This window comes from Mustelus asterias, chromosome 18 (genome assembly GCF_964213995.1).
Source record: "Mustelus asterias chromosome 18, sMusAst1.hap1.1, whole genome shotgun sequence".
Lineage (NCBI taxonomy): Eukaryota > Metazoa > Chordata > Chondrichthyes > Carcharhiniformes > Triakidae > Mustelus > Mustelus asterias.
The window spans coordinates 61,060,670-61,076,864 of NC_135818.1; the positions used below are offsets into that span (position 1 = coordinate 61,060,670).

A 16,195-nucleotide genomic window follows, 5' to 3' on the forward strand; every position below is an offset into this window, starting at 1 on the left:
AGTGAATCCCTTGAAGAGTATAGGGGGTGTAGGAGTAGAGTTAAGAGAGAAATAAGGAGGGCAAAAAGGGGACACGAGATTGTTCTGGCAGATAAGGCGAAGGAGAATCTAAAGAGCTTATACAAATACATAAAGGCCAAAAGAATAACTAGGGAGAGAGTAGGGCCTCTTAAGGATCAACAAGGTCATCTATGTGCGGATCCACAAGAGATGGGTGAGATCCTAAATGAATATTTCTCATCAGTATTTACTGTTGAGAAAAGCATGGATGTTAGGGAACTTGGTGAAATAAATAGTGATGTCTTCAGGAGTGTAGATATTACAGAGAAGGAGCTGTTGAAAGTCTTAAAGCGCATCAAGGCAGATAAATCCCCAGGACCTGATGAAATGTATCCCAGGATATTGTGGGAGGTTAGGGAGGAAATTGCGGGTCCCCGAGCAGAAATATTTGAATCATTGGTGAGGTGCCTGAAGATTGGAGGGTGGCAAATGTTGTGCCTTTGTTTAAAAAGGATTGCAGGGAAAAGCTTGGGAACTACAGGCCGGTGAGCCTCACATCTGTGGTGGGTAAGTTGTTAGAAGGTATTTTGAGAGACAGGATCTACAGGCATTTAGAGACGCAAGGACTGATTAGGGACAGTCAGCAGGGCTTTGTGAGTGGAAAATCATATCTCACAAATTTGATTGAGTTTTTTGAAGGGGTAACCAAGAAGGTAGATGAGGGCAGTGTAGGTGATGTTGTCTACATGGTCTTTAGCAAGGCCTTTGACAAGGTACCGCATGGTAGGTTGTTGCATAAGGTTAAATCTCACGGGATCCAGGGTGAGGTAGCTAAATGGATACAAAATTGGCTTGATGACAAAAGCCAGAGGGCGGTTGTAAAGGGTTGTTTTTCAAACTGGAGACCTGTGACTAACGGTGTGCCTCAGGGATCGGTGCTGGGTCCACTGTTATTTGTCATTTATATTAATGATTTGGATGAGAATATAGGAGGCATGGCTAGTAAGTTTGCAGATGACACCAAGATTGGTGGCATAGTGGATAGTGAAGAAGGTTATCTCGGATTGCAATGGGATCTTGATCAATTGGGCCAGTGGGCTGACGAATGGCAGATGGAGTTTAATCTAGATAAATGCGAGGTGATGCATTTTGGTAGATTGAATCAGGGCAAGACTCACTCAGTTAATGGTAGGGCGTTGGGGAGAGTTACAGAACAAAGAGATCTAGAGATACAAGTTCATAGCTTCTTGAAAGTGGAGTCACAGGTGGACAGAATGGTGAAGAAGGCATTCAGCATGCTTGGTTTCATTGGTCAGAACATTGAATACAGGAGTTGGGATGTCTTGTTGAAGTTGTACAAGACATTGGTAGGGCCACACTTGGAATACTGTGTACAGGTCACCCTATTATAGAAAGGATATTATTAAACTAGAAAGAGTGCAGAAGAGATTTACTAGGATGCTACCAGGACTTGATGGTTTAAGTTAAAAGGAGAGGCTGGATAGACTGGGACTTGTTTCTCTAGAGCGTAGAAGGCTGAGGGATGATCTTATAGAGGTCTATAAAATAATGAGGGGCACAGATCAGCTAGATAGTCAATATCTTTTCCCAAAGGTAGGGGAGTCTAAAACTAGAGGGCATAGGTTTAAGGTGAGAGGAGAGAGATACAAAAGGGTCCATAGGGGCAATTTTTTCACACAGAGCGTGGTGAGTGTCTGGAACAAGCTGCCAGAGATAGTAGTAGAGGCTGGTACAATTTTGTCTTTTATAAAGTGTTTAGACAGTTACATGGGTAAGATGGGTATAGAGGGATATGGGCCAAATGCGGGCAATTGGGACTAGCTTAGGGGTTTAAGAAAAAAAGGGGCAGCATGGACAAGTTGGACTGAGGGGCCTGTTTCCATGCTGTAAACCTCTATGACTCTATAAGACACTGGTCCTGTTTTCTCCAAAATGATCCCAGGGACCATCTCCGAAGTTTCGCACATGAACCAGATCACCCGATTTAAATGTTCTTTCTGCTCTTGCAGAATTGGGATTTATTTTCTGGTTTTCTTCCTGGGACTCCATCCTCCTGCCAGATTTGGGAACAGTGGGCTCAGTCTTGTACAAGCTGCCAGCCCATTAGCTGTTCCACTGGGCCAATTTCTGTTGTTGTGTGAGCTGTGCTCCTCTAGGCAAACAAAGATTGTGCCAGTTTGGTCTCCATGGGTGCCACCGGTTGCTTTTTCATGCCATTTTGGAAAGTTTGCACCGCCCATTCCACCAGTCCATTTGACAACTGGTGATAAGATGCTGTTCGGATGTGTCAGATACTATTAGAGAGCACAAAGTTCTGGACCCAAAAAAGTTCTGGAAATCACTGCTATTAAAGGCCATGTCATCCTCAGAAACCTGTATTTCTGGTATTCCATGCATGCAGAAACTTTGTCATAATTTCTCGATTGTAGCATGAGAGCTTATGGAACCCATGCGGTGCACCCCCAACTACTTGGGAGTGTGCATCTATCATGATTAAAAACATGGAACACATGAAGTGCTCTGCAAAGTCCACATGTACACATACCCATAGTCTGCCAGGCCACTCCCACGGATGTAGGGAGGGAGTTTTGATTCTCTTGGCATGAGTCGCACCGCTTCACCAAATCCGTAATATCTGAGTCGAGGCTGGACCACAAGACGTAGCTCCTAGCTAGCATTTTCATCTTTGATGCTCACGGGTGGCTATTATATCGTTCTGTTAATATCGGACATTGCCCTGTGGGTGGGAGAACTCGGGATCCCCAGAGAATGATCCCATCTTTGACACTAAGCTCATCTGTCTTATCTAGGTAGGGGCCGGAATTCTCCAGTCTCACACACCCTGCTATCACTGCCAGTGAGAACAGAGAATTTGGTCCATTCACTGCAGCAGGACAGAGAATCTCAGCTGCAAGTGAGGTTGGAGAATTCCAGCCACGGTTTCAATTCTTCAGAGGGACTTCATCCGAATCCACCACGTAGGATCGTATGCCTCATTTTAGACAAGATTGGATCTTTTTGGGTCCAGGCCTTAATCCGCCTTGTGGATACTGGCAGAGTTTCCAAAAAAAAATTAGGGTCCACTTCTAATGCAGTTAGAGGAGCCAGGCTTGTGGGCAACAGGCGGCAGCTCAGTGCATCCATGTTAGCTATCTGTGTTCCAGGGCGGTGCTCTAGGAGATACGCATAGACTGCAAGTAATAAGGCCCAAAGTTGTATCCCAGAGGAGGCAATGGGGTGGGGGGTGTTACCTTGTCTTCTTTAAATAGTTGCAGTAAGGGCTTGCGGCCAGTAACTATGAAACGTCTGCTATAGACGTATTAATAGAACTTTTTTTTACACCAAATACAACCACCCCGATCTGAGAATCCCTTTGTTTGGCATCTGAAAGGGTGCTGGATGCATATGCGATGGGCTTTTCGGTCCCGTCTTTCCAGTGATGTGAAAGTACCGCCCCAACACTGTATGGCGAAGCATCACATGACAGCATGAGTTCTTTCTTGAGATTAAAATGGGCCAATAAGTTAGAGACAATAGCTGACGTTTAACTTTGTCGAAAGCCTCTGCTTGTGGTGCATCCCAAGACCACCTTTGGTATTTTCATAATAGGGTGTGCAAGAGGGCCAGTATGGAGGCCAAATTCAGGATAAATTTTCTGTAGTAAGTTACTAATTCCGGGAAGGATTTTAACTACATGGTGCTCCTTGGAGTTGGTGCTTCCTTGATGGTCTTTACTTTATCCTCAACTGGGTGTAACCCTTTTCCATCTACACAATAGCCTAAGTTGGTCACTTCAGCCGCTTGAAAAACACATTCTTTCCTCTTCAAGTGTATTCCAGCTCTTGAGAATCTCTGCAAGACCTCTTCTAAGTTTGCCAGGTGTTCTTGTTCTGAAGCCCCCATGACCAGAATGCAATCTAAGTACACTGCCACACCGAGTAGCCCTTGGAGTGTGTTCTCCATGACTCGGAAATATGGCGCATGCTGACAAGACCCTGAAGGGCAATTGAGTATACCTGTGCAGCCCCTGGTGTGTGTTGTTCGTCACATATTTCTGGGAAGACTCGTCCAATTCAAGCTAAAGATAGGTGTGACTCATGTCCAACTTGGAGAACATCTGACCACCTGCTATCTTAATGCAATGCAGCTCGAATTGTCTGTTGCCTCTTCTCAACTAACTCTCCCCTCTTCGGTAGACAAACATCCTGCTAGTGTCCACAGTTAAAGCTGAAAACAGATAATGGCTAGAGACAATTAATGTCACCATGCCTTCATGAGAAGAGAGGGAAGAAAAATCAGCGAGGGGAAAAAAGTGGCCACGAATAGAAATATTTATTATGGTTAATAGCAGGTGGAAGCAGTAATAGTGGAAGCAGTAAATAAATCCCTTGTGTATTTAGCATTTTAAAGATTTTCTACTGTAATAGCTTGTTAAAAATTAGGTGAGATGTTATTTGTTAAGGATACCATTCTATATACTGCAGTTTTAAGTAAGGAAACAATGGCATGGAGATTCTATCCATTGACCAAAAGTCAGAAAATCTGCATGCATAACTGACAGTAAACGTCAAGAGTATAAAAATATTCAAAATATTTTACAGTATTAAATGAAGGTTATATATACATTGTTGGTGAGTACTGAGTATTGGCATCATGCTTCATGAAAATGCAAAGCACTTTTCAGATTCAGACATTTTGCTTAGCAGACAAAATTCAAATCAGCTGCAAGTATAAAATGGTCAGATCTATAAATGTTATTTATAAACATATTTAATTACAACATATATCAATGAAGCAGTACTTACTAGGCCACTTCATGTAACTGAAGAATATTAGGATGTAAACTCAGTCTGCGCATGGCTTGAATTTCACGTAGGTTGTTCACTTGCTCCATGCTAATTACAAAATTTGAATCGAGAACAACGGTTGGTTATCTGGGGGCTTTCTATCATTAGATATAATTCAAGAGCATGAAACTACAAAGTTTAAAACTGAACATGGTTCTCAGTGATTTTATCTGGTTAATAACTGAACTATACAGAGCACGAAGACTAAATGAATCCACCAGCCCACTCCCAGCTGAAGGGATCAAAAGATAGGTGTGACAGATGGGGAGGTCAGCTGTTCAAGTCCAAATTTGTTGACTCACCAGAGCACAGCTGGGCCACGACAACTTCCTCCAGTGCCCTGCTGTCACTCACTTTGCAAAAAACAATAAGTGAATGGAAGTGAGGTAAATGAGTAAGCTATTTGGAATCAGTTTTGGCTGAGAACTGTCATACAAAAAATGTAATAGTGACAGGGTGGCAGAGAGGGATGGTGTATGTCAAGAACTGGGTACAGGCTCTGCCATAGCAAGGGAGTCATGAGCAAAAGGCTGGGAATGGGAGACTAGGAAAAGTTTTGGACCTGACCTGTAGAAGAAATTTTTAAAACGGAATGCAAATTAAAAGTTGGCTGTTGCAAATCATTGCTACATACTAAGGCTGCACAAGACAGCCAGGTATATCAGTGGAACATCATAAAATAGAATTAGGGACCGTTTTTTCACAAGGTCAGGGAGACTTTGCAGACTTTTAAAAATGGCTGGTGAGACCTGAATGCAAAAGGGGACAGGCTATGATTCACACAGAAGGGAAATCTGAACTCAGGTGGAAAATTTGAACTTGATGCTGAGCTCAAACAGACCCCAGTTCGGCTGTTCCAAGGACCTTAACCCTCAGTGTGGGTGTCATGAATTGATGGAGTAGACATAAAGGGCAGAATTTTACCACCGCTTTACGCCCATTTTGCGGTGGGAAAATGCCGTAAAATTGGCATAAAACGGCTAGTGCGAATGGCACTGGTTTATGCAACCGGCAGGATTTTACGGCAGCTGAAGTGGTCAACCTCTCGCTGGAAATGAGCGAGGGGCTGATTAATGTAGTTACATTTATTTAAATCTTTATTAACATGTGTTTATTGAGCCGAGCGCTAATCGTCTCGGCTTGCTTGCCTTTATGGCCTCGCTGGGAAAGGTTCTCTCCGGCGAGGAAAACACCTGCTCCCAATGAATGGGGAACAGTCGTGTTGACCTCGCCGATGGAACCAGAGGCTATCGAAGCCCCCTGGGGAGGCTGAGGGCAAAGTGGGGGTGCCCCTAGAGCAGTGCCAAACTGGCAGTGCCACCCTGGCACCTGGGCATTACCCACCGGGCAGGTCAATGGGGGGTGGGGCCTCTGGGGGAGCGGAAGGGTTGCCACTCTGCACACGATTGGTCTGGGGAGGTCGGCAGGGGCTGCATCTTGGACCGTGGGCACCAGCGATATGCCCGACACCTGGAAAAAATCTCCCCCAACACTCTAGCCTTCCTCCCCAACACATCAATATTAGCAAGCAAAATTAAGGAAAACCCAAAGATGTTTTACCAGTATACAAGGAGCAAAAGGATACTTAAGGAAAACGTGAGACCTATCAGAGATGAAGAAGGGAACTTATGTGATGATGCAGCAGATACGGGAAGAGTTTTAAATGAATTTTTTGTCTCCGTATTCACAAAGGAAAGGGATGACGTGGATACAGTAATCCAAGAGGAACAGTGTGAAATATTGGATGAAATAATCATAATGAGAGAGGAAGTGTTAGAGGAGTTGGAATCCATGAAAGTGGAAAAGTCACCAGGGCTGGATGGACTGTGCCCTAGGATGTTGAAGGAGGTCAGGGAGGAAATAGCATTTGTTCTGAGGATTATTTTTGAATCTTCACTAGACACAGGTGAGGAGCCAGAGGACGGAGGAATGTAAATTTGGATCTATTGTTTAAAAAAGGTATGAAGGAATTGCCAAACAATTTATCGGCCAGTTAGTCTTACTTTTGGGCAACTTGTTGGAATCAATCCTGAAAGATCAGATTAACTGTCACTTAGAAAGACATGAAATGGGCAAGGATAGTTAGCATGGCTTTGTTAGGGAAGGTCATGCCTTACAAATTTGATTGAATTCTTTGAGGAAATGACAAAGAGAATCGATGAGGGTAGTGCAATGGATGTTGTCTACCTGGATTTTAGTAAGGCATTTGACAAGGTCTCACATGGCAGACTGGTCAAAAAAGTAAAAGCCCATGGGATACAGGGTAATGTGGTGAACTGGATCCAAATTTGATTTAGTAACAGGAAGCAAAGGATAATGGTCAATGACTGCCCTTACGAATGGAAAATTGTTTCAAGTGGTATTCCACAGGGCTCGGTGTCGGGACCCCTGATGTTTGTCTTATATGTTAATAATTTGGACTTGAACATGGAGGGCACAATTGGGAAATTTGCAGACCACCCAAAAATGGGCTGTATCGTAGATAGTTCTCCAAAGTAAACTCCAAAGTGATATCGATAGGATGGTGATGGTTAGCACTGCTGCCTCACAGCACCATGGACCCGGATTCAATTCCTGGCTTGGGTCACTGTTTGTGCAGAGTCTGCACGTTCTCCCCGTGTCTGCGTGGGTTTCCTCCCTCAGTCCGAAAGACATGCTGGTTCAGTGCATTGGCCATGCTAAATTCTCCCTCAGTGTACTCAAACAAGCGCCGGAGTGTGGCGACTAGGGGATTTTCACAGTAACTTCATTGCAGTGTTAATGTAAGCTTACTTGTGACACTAATAAATAAACTTAAACTTAACTTAAAAAGCGATTGCACAACATGTTAAACAGTGCGGTCATAATTTGAATTTACCTTTCAATATGCTGTTTCATCTTTTTACAAGCGTAGTAGGTCCCATCTTTTAAGCTTTGCGCCTTCCAGACCTCTGAAAATGTCCCTTCGCCGATCTTAGCTACTAGTCGATATTCTTTTCAAAAAGAAATCAACATTTAATTCAACAAAGCAACACTGGGTTACAACAAACCCGAACCACTCCGTTTTTTTAAATGGATTTCTATGCCCTCACAACAGATACCCAGGTGTGCACAAGATGGCAGAGCCTCTCCGTGGATCAAGTGTCCGACCGGGGCCGCCCGTTTCACGGCTGCTCTATTTGGTTAAAAAAAATATCGTTCTTACAATTCATCGTCGGTTGGTGGTTTTAAAGTCTAAATGCATTTCCGTGATTCGATGCTTCATTTTTTCCTCCCCCCCCCCCCCACTCTAAAGCCTCAGCAACACTCGGGATCTGACAAATTGGAGCAGCGGCTGGGGGAGTATGAGTGGGGGAGGGGAAAGACAAGCCGCCATCTCACATCGCCGTTGCCCTGGAAACCGGGCACTCCTGCCTTCTGACCTCGGCCGCTGCCTGGGCTCGAGCGGGTGACCAGGTGTGGTCAGGGCACCTGCCCGCTCTGCATTCTCTCTGGTGTGAGTGCAAAAAGCCGCAGTCACTGGGTGGGACCCTGGCTTTTGCAGCCCATCTGATTTAGTCCCAGTTTGCAGGTGATACCATGGGTGGCACAGTGGTTAGCACTGCTGCCTTTCGATTCCCAGCTTGGGTCACTGTGTGGAGTTTTTGCATATTCTCCCCGTGTCTGTGTGGGTCTCCTCCGGGTAGACGTGCTGGTTAGGTGCATTGACCCAAACAGGTGCCGGAGTGTGGTGACTAGGGGAATTTCGCAGTAGTAACTTCATTGCAGTGTTAATGTAAGCCTTACTTATGACTAATAAATAAACTTTATAGAAACGAGAAGCAGGAGTAGGCCATTCGGCCCTTCAAGCCTGCTCCACCATTCGTTTTGATCATGGCTGATCATCAAATTCAATATCCTGATCCGCCCTTCCCCTCATATCCCTTGATCCCTTTAACCCAATCTGTTTTCTTCTTGAAATAAGACAATGTTTTGGCCTCAATTACTTTCTGTGGTACTGATTTCAATACATTCACCACCCTGGAGGTGAAGAAATTTCTCCTCATATCGCAATTTGATGCTGCAGTGCCCAGTCACTGATTCCACCACCCAGTTATTTTTTTTAACCCCATCCTTAAAGTTACAAAGCCAATGCTCAGAATGGATCAGGAAACCCAAACCCATTCCTCGCTTGCTCCAGAAACCAAATTCAAATTGAATCCAATTCAAGGTTCCCATAAGGGAGTCTAAACAAGATTGAAGCTGACAAGATAAGGCATTGCACCCCATCTTGGGCTTGATCCGACTGACACTTGATCTATTATTGGAGTGACTGAGTCTCCCGATACTGGTGGAATAATTGCTGCTTTCAGACAAATGTCTTATACAAATAATACAATGAGATGATTTCACGCCCAGTTGGGTGGGCACCAATTGCTGTCGAAAATCATATGGTATGATGGCTCACGAAATGTGAAAAGCTTTTAACACTTAAAAATAACTCTAATGACCTATTTTGGAACCATGCTTCCCCAATGATTTGATAGGGACCTGGCACTCAAAAAAGGGTGTTAGAGGCAGAAACTCTCAGCATATTTAAAATGTGCTTATATGTCAACTTGAACTTCTGTGACCTGTAGGGAACAGTGGGAGTAAGGTTGGGTAGTTCTTTGTCACCAGCATGGATATGCTGGGCTAAATGGCCTCCTGTGTTGTAAATTTTCTATGATTTCTATAAATAGATACAAGCTGCAACCTTCAGATCAAAGTGTAAAATGGCATCAATTTATTTTTTTCAAGTGCTTTCTATCCTGTATTTTCTTATTTCCTCATTTTCTCTACCTTGCTTTCTCTGTCTCTTTTTATCAGCTTTCTTCAAAGTCTGCTCTTCCGTGGGATTTGTGGGCACATGTATCATGTTTCTCTTGCTTTCTCTGCCTGCATGGAGAGTGAGAAAGCAGCAGAATGGGAAGGTGGGATTATTCCAGATGGTATGATGTAAGTGAAAGCACTCTGTTAAAACTGTATACCCGAGAAGTTTAACAGAGTGTGATACTTGCACTAATGCTGGCATAGTCCTGCCTCCAAGCATTCCCTTGCTGGGGAAGGAGTGGAAAAAAAGGAAAAATATCAATGCTCCAAAACTGGAAATCATAGAATTTTACAATACAGAAAAGGTATTCAATTCTTGGCACCACCACCACCAGTTCCCTGAAAGAGCTGTTTGTTTTGTCTAATTTATTTGCTCTTTCCTCATATTCTTGTCTTTTTACCTTCAAACATTTATTCGCTTCCATTTTAAAAGCTATATAGTGCAACTTGTTTAATGGCCACTGCTTGGGACAACTAGACAAATTGTGTGAAGCAACAAAAATGTGGTGTGGTGCACAACGACCTTTACTTGCCTAAATTTATAAAAAATATTTGACAAGGTTGAATATAGTTTAACATTTTAAAAATTACATCTTAAAGGATGAATGCAAAGTAGCATCTTAAAAACAAAAATGCACACATCTTGGAAGTTTTTTTTACAAAGAAATGTGAGTTTTTTTGATGAAGATTGGAAGTCATCAAACTGCACACAATCCCTTTAAGTGCATAAAAATGATCAAATATTTCACAATCCTTGATTTAATAAATCGAAGCAAAATGCAGAGTACAGAAGTTACTTCTCTAGTTTTGGGAATATTCAGTTCTGCAACACCTTTACCATATACTCTGCTGCCAGCAAATCAAGGTGGTGCGGTAATGTCATGGCTGATTTTATTTCAGGCTCTGAATTATTTCCAGGCATCAAACCCTATATGAGTGGACAGCCTGGAGTATCACTGATGCAGTATGCTTGCTTCCATCAGGGGCCTTCTAATGTTCATTTACACAATGTACAAGTGCAATACATAACTATAGGTTGGACATCAAAATCCCCCACCCTCTGGATCAAGGCCATGCTGAATTTAAAATTTTCCCTGATTTCAGACAGCCAAGTCAGGTGGAGTTGAGGGTCATTTGGGTCGACTCGGAGCACAAGAACTAGACTGGTCTGCCACTAAACAAAACAGAAAATCCAATAGCTAGTCTAGTACATCACCAAAACTATAGTCTAGCCAAATTGCCCCAAATTTATCAAAATTTAATTTAACTGAATATCAAATGGAATATTTTTTTTAAATGTCCAGTTTTTGGACAAATCTGGATTTCAAACTGCCAGACTTTGGAAATCCAACCTGTAATATAATTTTTGTTCCCATAGTGATGGCCTGTAGGTCTTCAGTACTAAATTGGCTTTCTCAATCTGCATTGTATCACATTATGTATGTGCAATGGTTGCACATTACGTGTCAGCGTCCAATGATATACATTGGTTCCTGATTGTGTGCATTGCATTTCTGGCTCCAAATTAAATTCACAGAATTCATTTCCCTTTACTTTGGTTGACAATTAATGGTTCACTATATACTTTACATTATCACCAAACTAGTAGACCAACCTTAGTTTAATGAGAAGTTTGTTATGAGCCTTGGCCAGACCAAGGATATGGGGGGAGATACGGTTAGGGACCAATAACATTTTGTTTAAAGTAGATAAAGGTTGAGAGTTAAGACACCTGCCCATGGAATAAAGCCACAAGATTCCATGGGTTTTGAACAAGCAAAAAGATAAAACAATTTACAGTATGTAAACCTTATATTCTAACATTCAGGTTAAGTATGAGGTACATGTGAAACATGAAGGTACATGGAAACATCACACTACAGAGTAAATGACAGGTGCAACCAAAACAGATTCCATGGACTTCTCAACAAATCACTCATATGTTAGTCCCACTGTGAGTTACCTAATCTCACCAAAACTGCGTCTTATAAGAGTACTCAATCTCCATCTTTGAAGGTCTCTTTTTGGGATTCTCTTCAAAAGTCACTCCCACTCAGATGGCTTTTAACAATGGCCAACCTCACAGGGTTTCAATCTCGCCTTCCAAAATTTCTTCTTCCTGGATTTCCAAGTACACGAGCTCACAAGCACATTTTCAGATCTATGGCTGTGCCAAGCAGGACACCACTGCTCCAAAGAGGTACATTTTCCCCAACGACTCTCTCCCGCAGTCCTTTCTCTAACTTTTTAACTCAACTGAGACCTCTGTCTGTCCCTGTTTCTATGGGACTTGTTGGCTGACAGGGTGCCCCTGGTGACCTATCAAAATACTCCAAGAGGGTCCCATCCTTGTTATTAGACAGGAACCAATTTAACAAGCATTGGAACACCCTGTACCTTAAATGTTACAATTCCCAAAGACTGCTAAGTTAACACCCAGGGACACGTACATCAATGGATTTCATGACAAGTGCAGGAGCGCATACCAGGAGCAGTGCCAGCCATACCTAGAAATGAGGTGGCAATCTGTTGAAGCTATAACAGGACTACATGCATGCTGCAGAATGGAGTTAGCACACTAAGACAGAGCTAAGTGATCCCAAAACCAACTTACCTGGCAGGGGAGAGACCACGATCATGGTTGTCCCTGGACATGTGCCTTTGTTTTTTGTGGATTACATTTCTTTTTCTGAGGGGTTTTAGCAAAGACTTCAGCCTTTTACCCCTTTAGATTGGAATGTCTTCTTTGGTTGTTTGTTTTCCTTGGTGGGCTAGTGGCAGCACGGTGGAACAGTAGTTAGCACTGCTGTCTCATAGCACCAGGGATCTGGATTCAATTCCTGGCTTGGGTCACTGTCTGTGCGAGTCTGCACATTCTCCATGTGTCTGCATCGGTTTCCTCTGGGTGCTCCGGTTTCCTCCCATAGTCCGAAAGACGTGCTGGTTAGGTGCATTGGCCATGCTAAATTCTCCCTTGGTGTACCCGAACAGGCGCAGGTGTGTGGCTACTAGGGGATCTTCACAGTAACTTCATTGCAGTGTTAATGTAAGCCTACTGTGTGACATGAATAAGTAAACTTAAACTTAAAGCTTAGCTTCATTGCCTAACATCAGGATCCTAAAGAGGTGAAGCATGCAACATGTAGGGTCCCAAACCAGGGGTATGTAACACCTCTAGTGAGCAGAATGGGACAAAGGAGGACACAGAGATAGACAAGAGAAAGGAAAAGAGTGTGGCATCAGAGCACCAAACACCAACACTGCCCCCTGAACCTCCCACTCCTCAACAGACCAAATCAATGGAGGAAGAACCAGCAGAGAACCAGGTGACTGACAGTTGGTAGGAGGACCAAAAAGAAGAAGGGGCCAGGAAGGGAACAAGCACTTCCTAGACAAGCAGCAAGAGGCAACTCCCATCCAATACAGATGACAGGGGCTGCTGCTCTTCGAATTTCAAAGCACAAAGGTGGCAGCTACAGAAGAAGCAGCAAAGTTCTAGTGAGCTGGAGGAGGAGACACCAGAGTTCCACTGGAGACACTGAAGAGGCTAGGGTGCCTCAGCCCCAGGAAGCTGGGAGTAGTGAAGCACTCAGTGCGCTCAAGTTCTGGGAAGCCAGGAGCAACAATGACCCAGAGGGGGAATGGATGAGAAAGGCTTCTCCAACAGAGACCAATCCATTCCTCACTGCTTGCATGGACACCTCATTCCTCACTGTTTTCATGGACACCTGGGCAGAACATTTCTAACCAGGACATTTCCCTCAGCCCTTTAAAATCTGTGGACACAATGGGCAGGATTTTCTGGCTACGCTCGCCCCAAAACCAGAAATCCCGCCCGAGATCAACAGACCTTTCAATGGTCCGCCCCTTGCCCGCTACAAGTCCCATGGAAAGGTGCGTTGACCTTGGGCAGATTTTACGGTCTCGGGACGAGCGAGGCCATAAAATCCCACCCCAAGTGTCACTATGTGCTCGGGTTCCACCTCTCCCCATGTTGCAATGGATGGGTCTGGTCACGTTGCTGCGGGACCCTCCAAGTAGTTGGACCGTGCTGTACCACCTATTCCTTGTGGAAAAGCTTATGCAGAGAAAACCTTTGACTACAAGTTCATCAGGCGGTGATTTACATGTAATGTCCTAGAGGCCTGTAGGAAAAGGAGATGGTGGATCCTATTAGATGGTTCATTGAGCAGACTGTCAAACTCATTTGACAGAGTGCCTCATTGCCAGAAGTTTCAAACAAGCACCAAGGCGTAGTTTGGCTAATGGTGAAAAAGGCCCTATTTGTCAGATCTTTCCTACGCTCCTGGAATTTCATCCCCAACCAATATTCACCTCCATCTGGAATGTGTCCTTGAAAAGAGGGTCTGGTGAGAGATGCAGTGATTTTTGTCATGATTCATCATCCTGAAGAGTTCTGCGATGCATGACTCTGTACTGCATGGGCTGTTCCCTGTTACCATAGCTATTTACTCTTTCCAGTTTCTAGCGCATGCCCCGGTCCCTTTGAACCATACCCCTAGAACACTGAGGCAAACATCAACTGCAGCTAGAGGATCATCAACTTGGTGAAAGACACTCTTTGGTCTGCCTGAAACCTATTGGTGTTCCAGTGCAAAGAGTTGTCTGCAAATGAGAGTTTCAAACTGGCACCTTCCATGCTGAATAAAAGTCTGAATTGGGCGCTCCAGCTGCTGAAGAGGCGAGTTCAGAGCTTCCAACAGCTCTCTGACTCAGATCGGTGGGGGGTTGGGGGGGGGGGGGGGGGGGGGGGCGGGTGGGGTGGGGGAGGGAGGTGGGTCAGATCATTCTCTGGTTGGGGGGGGGGGGAGTGAGGCCAGATCATTCTCTGGTGCGAGGTGGGGGGGGGGGAGAGTGAGGCCACATCGTTCTTTGTGGGGGGGGGGAGGAGGGAAGTGGGTAAGATGTATCTCTGGTGGGGGGGGGGGGGCGCGGGGAGTGAGGCTAGATCATTATCTCGGGGGGGGGAGTGAGTCCAGTTCATTCTCTGGGGGTGTGGGGGGGGGGGAGGAAGGAGGTGGGTAAGATGTATCTCTGGTGGTGGGGAGGGGGAGGCCCAATCGCTCACTGGTGGGGGGGGGGGGGCAGATGGATCTCTGGTGGGGGGGTCCACTACCACACTGCGGGCGATCAGTGGGGAGGAAGGGGACAAGGGGTCGCGATCGGTCTGGGTAGCGGGGGTGTGGGTGCATAAGGGGGACAGTGATGTCTGTGGGGGCCATCACTCCCGCTTTTTGCTCCCGGGCCGCTCTCTCCGCTTTCTGTGGCCCAGGAGTGATCTGTAACGGGTGCGCTTTAAAAAAATTTTTTCCAACTGCGCATGCGCAGTTCAAAGCTCCGATCGTTTCGGGCGTGCTGAGCCCCGCCCACAGCACGATTCAGGCTCGCGATTTTTTTCCAGGCTAAGTGCTAATGGGGGCGCCTGAAAGCAGATTTCCAAGTTGGTCCTGATTTGCGCCCAGATTGGGCACTTAGAATGAAAATGGTAAAATCAGGCCCTATGAGTCACATGAATGTATATAGTAAATATTACATGTATCACAATTGTGTTGATGCACCTCAAAGTGCAACATGATCTAGGTAGAAAATGTCATTTCATTTTCTCTAATGATAATTTTGAAATGCTTTGTAATTTTTTTTAGATATGTTATGAATAAAGTATATTTTTACAAAAAAAAATCTCACAATCAACAGATCGGATTAAAGTCCTACCCTACCATATCCAGCCATGAATGGTGGTAGACAGTTAAACAACTAACCAGAGGCTCCATAAACATCCCTATCCTCAATGATGAGGGAGCCCAGCACATCAGTGCAAAAGATAATGCTGAAACATTTGCAACAAACTTCTAGAGGATGATCCACTTTGGCCTTCTCTGGGGGTCCCCACAATCATAGCTGCCAGTTTTTAGACAGTTTGATTCAGTGCTTGTGATATCTAAAGAAGGCTGAAGGCATTGGATACCAACAGTAAATATTACGGGCCCTGACACCTGGACAAAGAAAGATTTGTGCTGCAGAACCAGCTGCACCTTTAGCCAACCTATTCCTGTACAGTTACAACATGGATATGTACCTGAATCCAATCCAGCCAAATACCTCCCCAACAGTCCATTCTCAATCATGAGCAAAGTGATGGAAGGTGTCGTCGCCAACAGTGTTATCATGCAGCACTTGCTCAATAGCAAACTGCTCACCAATTCTCAGTTTGAGTTCTGCCAGGGCCACTCAGCTCCAGACCTCATTACAGTCCTGGCCTAAATATGGACAAAAGAGCTGAATTTGCAGAGGTGAGGTGAGAATACCTTCCTTTGATATCTTGGCAGTATCTGACTGAGGGTAGCATCAAGGAGCCCTAGCAAAATTGAAATCAATGAAAATCGGAGGAAGACCTCTCCACTGGTTGGAGTTATACCCAGCACCAAACAAGGTGCTTGTGATTGTTGGAGGCCAATCATTCCAGCCCCAGGACATTG

The 16,195-nt window shown here is 44.6% G+C and overlaps 1 protein-coding gene across 1 annotated transcript in view; it reads right to left on the minus strand.

The window, feature by feature from the left end:
• mok (MOK protein kinase) overlaps positions 1-16,195 on the minus strand; it is an 86,903-nt gene that overhangs the window by 60,536 nt on the left and 10,172 nt on the right. The window contains exons 2-3 of the mRNA XM_078233198.1: positions 7,726-7,840; positions 4,827-4,916 (exon numbers count right to left, since the gene is read on the minus strand). Coding sequence (XP_078089324.1) covers positions 4,827-4,916; positions 7,726-7,840 — 205 coding nt within the window. The remainder of the gene's footprint in view (positions 1-4,826; positions 4,917-7,725; positions 7,841-16,195) is intronic.